Source organism: Primulina huaijiensis, chromosome 16 (genome assembly GCF_012295235.1).
Source record: "Primulina huaijiensis isolate GDHJ02 chromosome 16, ASM1229523v2, whole genome shotgun sequence".
Taxonomy (NCBI): domain Eukaryota; kingdom Viridiplantae; phylum Streptophyta; class Magnoliopsida; order Lamiales; family Gesneriaceae; genus Primulina; species Primulina huaijiensis.
In genome coordinates, this window is record NC_133321.1 from 2,525,220 (window position 1) to 2,527,979 (window position 2,760).

The window sequence follows — 2,760 nt, forward strand, 5'->3', positions numbered from 1 at the left end:
TATATATATAGTTTTGAAATATAAAAATATGCGTGTCATGGATTGGTTTGTCAACACAACATTATAGAAAATGGAGAGCACGAATATATGTTGGAATACGAAAGCGATTATCATATTATTTAATTTAAATTTATGGTCTTTATTGACAGAATACATGATCTAGAACAAAGCATTTACTATAAATATATCACGTTGTCCCCATTTTGTATCATTTCTGTGACTTTGTTTCTCTTACATTCTCGAAAACAAAAGATTCAACAAAAAAATGGATCCCTTCTTCTCGAGGCCGAAGGGATCGTCGTCTTGTTCGGAAGGAGTACTGGCAGAAGGATGGAGATCATTCGCGAACCGGAACGTTTTTTGTGATACAAACGAGACCAATTTAAGCCATGTTGGTAGCAAAATCCAGTTGTTTTCGAGTCCGGAAACTAGTGATTCGCCGGAAAACGAGGTCTTTTCTGATAATATTCCGACTACTCAGCTATTAGATTTCTCAAAAGAAAGTATTGTTCCCGATGAATTTCATGATCATTATTTCTTTCACGGATTCATCAATCCTCTCAATCAACCTTCATCATCAGTGTGTGATCATGAAGGGAGTTATGTTCCCCAAAACTTTCTTGAATCATTTAGATCTTCAATTTTTACCAAAGTTTCTGAACCTTTTGTATCATCTTCTTCTGTCAACTCGAAGTTCACAAATCTAGGCTTATATCTTCAAGATTCATCCTCCCTAAAGGGGTGTGAAGAATCACTCAGCTTCGGCGGAAGACGAGAATTCAAATCTTTCTGTGAGAACCCTATATTTTCCACGCCTCAATTCGGTCAAAATCATCTTGATTCAAGCACCGAATGGCTGAAAATCTATCAGAATCAAGAAAACTACTCTTCAAAATGTTCAAGTGACCACCACTGGCTCAACATAACAAAACCGGCGAAATTTCCGGGCCGAAAAGTTCAACAGAAATCAAGTTTGTCATCGGGGAAACTTTTCAGGGGCGTGAGACAAAGGCACTGGGGAAAATGGGTTGCAGAAATAAGGCTACCCCGGAACCGAACGAGGGTTTGGTTAGGAACTTTTGATACTGCGGAAGAAGCAGCTTTCGCGTACGATACAGCTTCATACATTCTCAGAGGTGATTATGGGCACCTGAATTTCCCAGATTTGAAGCAGAAAATCAAGGAGAATTCGATGAACAATCATACAGCAGCACTTCTTGAAGCCAAATTACAAGCTATCTCGAAAGGGATGCCGGTTTCGAAGAGAAGCATGAGCCAGAAATCTGCGTCCAAGAAAGATTCAGAGAACAAATCAGGATCAGAAATGATCGAATTCAAAAAAACTTCAGAAGGTATTGCATCTGATCTTGATCCAGTTCAACTGAGCAAAATGCCATCTTTGGATATGGACATGATATGGGATGCACTTTCGGTCTCGGATTCACAACTTGGAAATCAGAGAAAATTTTACACTGATTAATTTAGGGTTAATCAAGAAGAAAACACAAATTTATAAGATGTCATCTAATTTTACTTTATCTTTCTTTTTGTGGGCTATTTTGTCTGATTCTTGATTTTTCATATGTGTGTTCATTGTTTTTTAGTTGTATAAGTTTACCAAGGATGAGAAGAAAAGAAATCCAAAAGTTGATGGATTTCAAAGTTAAAGTTACATAAAGAAGATTTCATATGGTTACAAATTGAACAAATGGCAGAGTAGGTCTCTTGTAAGATGATCTCACGAATCTTTATCTGTGAGACGGGTTAACCCTAACGATATTCACAATAAAAAGTAAAACTCTTAGCATAAAAAGTAATATTTTTTTCTTGGATGACTCAAATAAGAGATTGATCTCACGTCACGGGTCAGGGGTCAACCCTACGTACCCATATTCACAAAAAAAAAAGTAATACTCTTATCATAAAAAGTAATATTTTTTCATGGATGACCCAAATAAGAGATCCGTCTCACAAAATACGAGCCGTGAGACAGTCTCACACAAGTTTTTGTCAAAATGGCAGAGTAAGTTTGTTGTATAAGTTGATCTAGATTGATTTTATGTTCTAATTTATCAAAGTTTGGTCTTATTATTTCAAAATGGGAAGGAAAAACTTTTCATTTTGGATAAGTTTATTTTAATATATGTAGTATAATTTTATTATTTTCTAATTAAATTAACCAAGCATAAATATTAAATAAGAAGTATTAATTGGATTTATTGATTTCGATAAAAAAAAAACAAAACAAAAACAAAATCAAAATCAAAATCAAAATAAAATATAAGTTACTGGATGAAAATCAAACTCTAACTCTGACAAGTTATGTGACTAAAATTTACAAGTCCAAAATCCTAATTTCCATTTCAATCTGATTTTTTCCTGAATTTCTAATGACAGAATTAAATGGCTAGTTTCATATCAGATCTCGTTATTCGGACCAAAAACCGACGGATTTTTCAAGATAGAGGAAAACTTGTCTAAGTAGCTTGTAAGTCATGATCTTCGAGGATGAAATTTTTATTCAAGAAAAATTGTAATTTTAGTCATATAAATTGTATGTTTTGGATTTTAGTCTTGTAATTTGTCAAAGTTTAGTTTTCATACAATAACATGGATTTTTTTTTGGTTCTTTTCTTCTCGAAACCACTAAATCTATCGAATATGATTTATTTGACATTCTCCTACGTTACAAAAGTGGCTAGAATTAAGTCATATTACTCAAATTAAAATTCATCTCATAAAAATAAAGTAAAAATAAAG

General features: G+C 33.6%; 1 protein-coding gene across 1 annotated transcript; it reads left to right on the forward strand.

Annotated features, from left to right (window-relative positions):
• The first annotated feature begins 185 nt into the window (after nt 1-185).
• Nucleotides 186-1,581, forward strand: LOC140961706 (ethylene-responsive transcription factor ERF062). The gene has a single exon (XM_073420370.1). It carries the CDS (start codon nt 266-268, stop codon nt 1,478-1,480), a length of 1,215 nt encoding a protein of 404 aa, XP_073276471.1. The 5' UTR covers nt 186-265; the 3' UTR covers nt 1,481-1,581.
• Nucleotides 1,582-2,760: the final 1,179 nt, after the last annotated feature.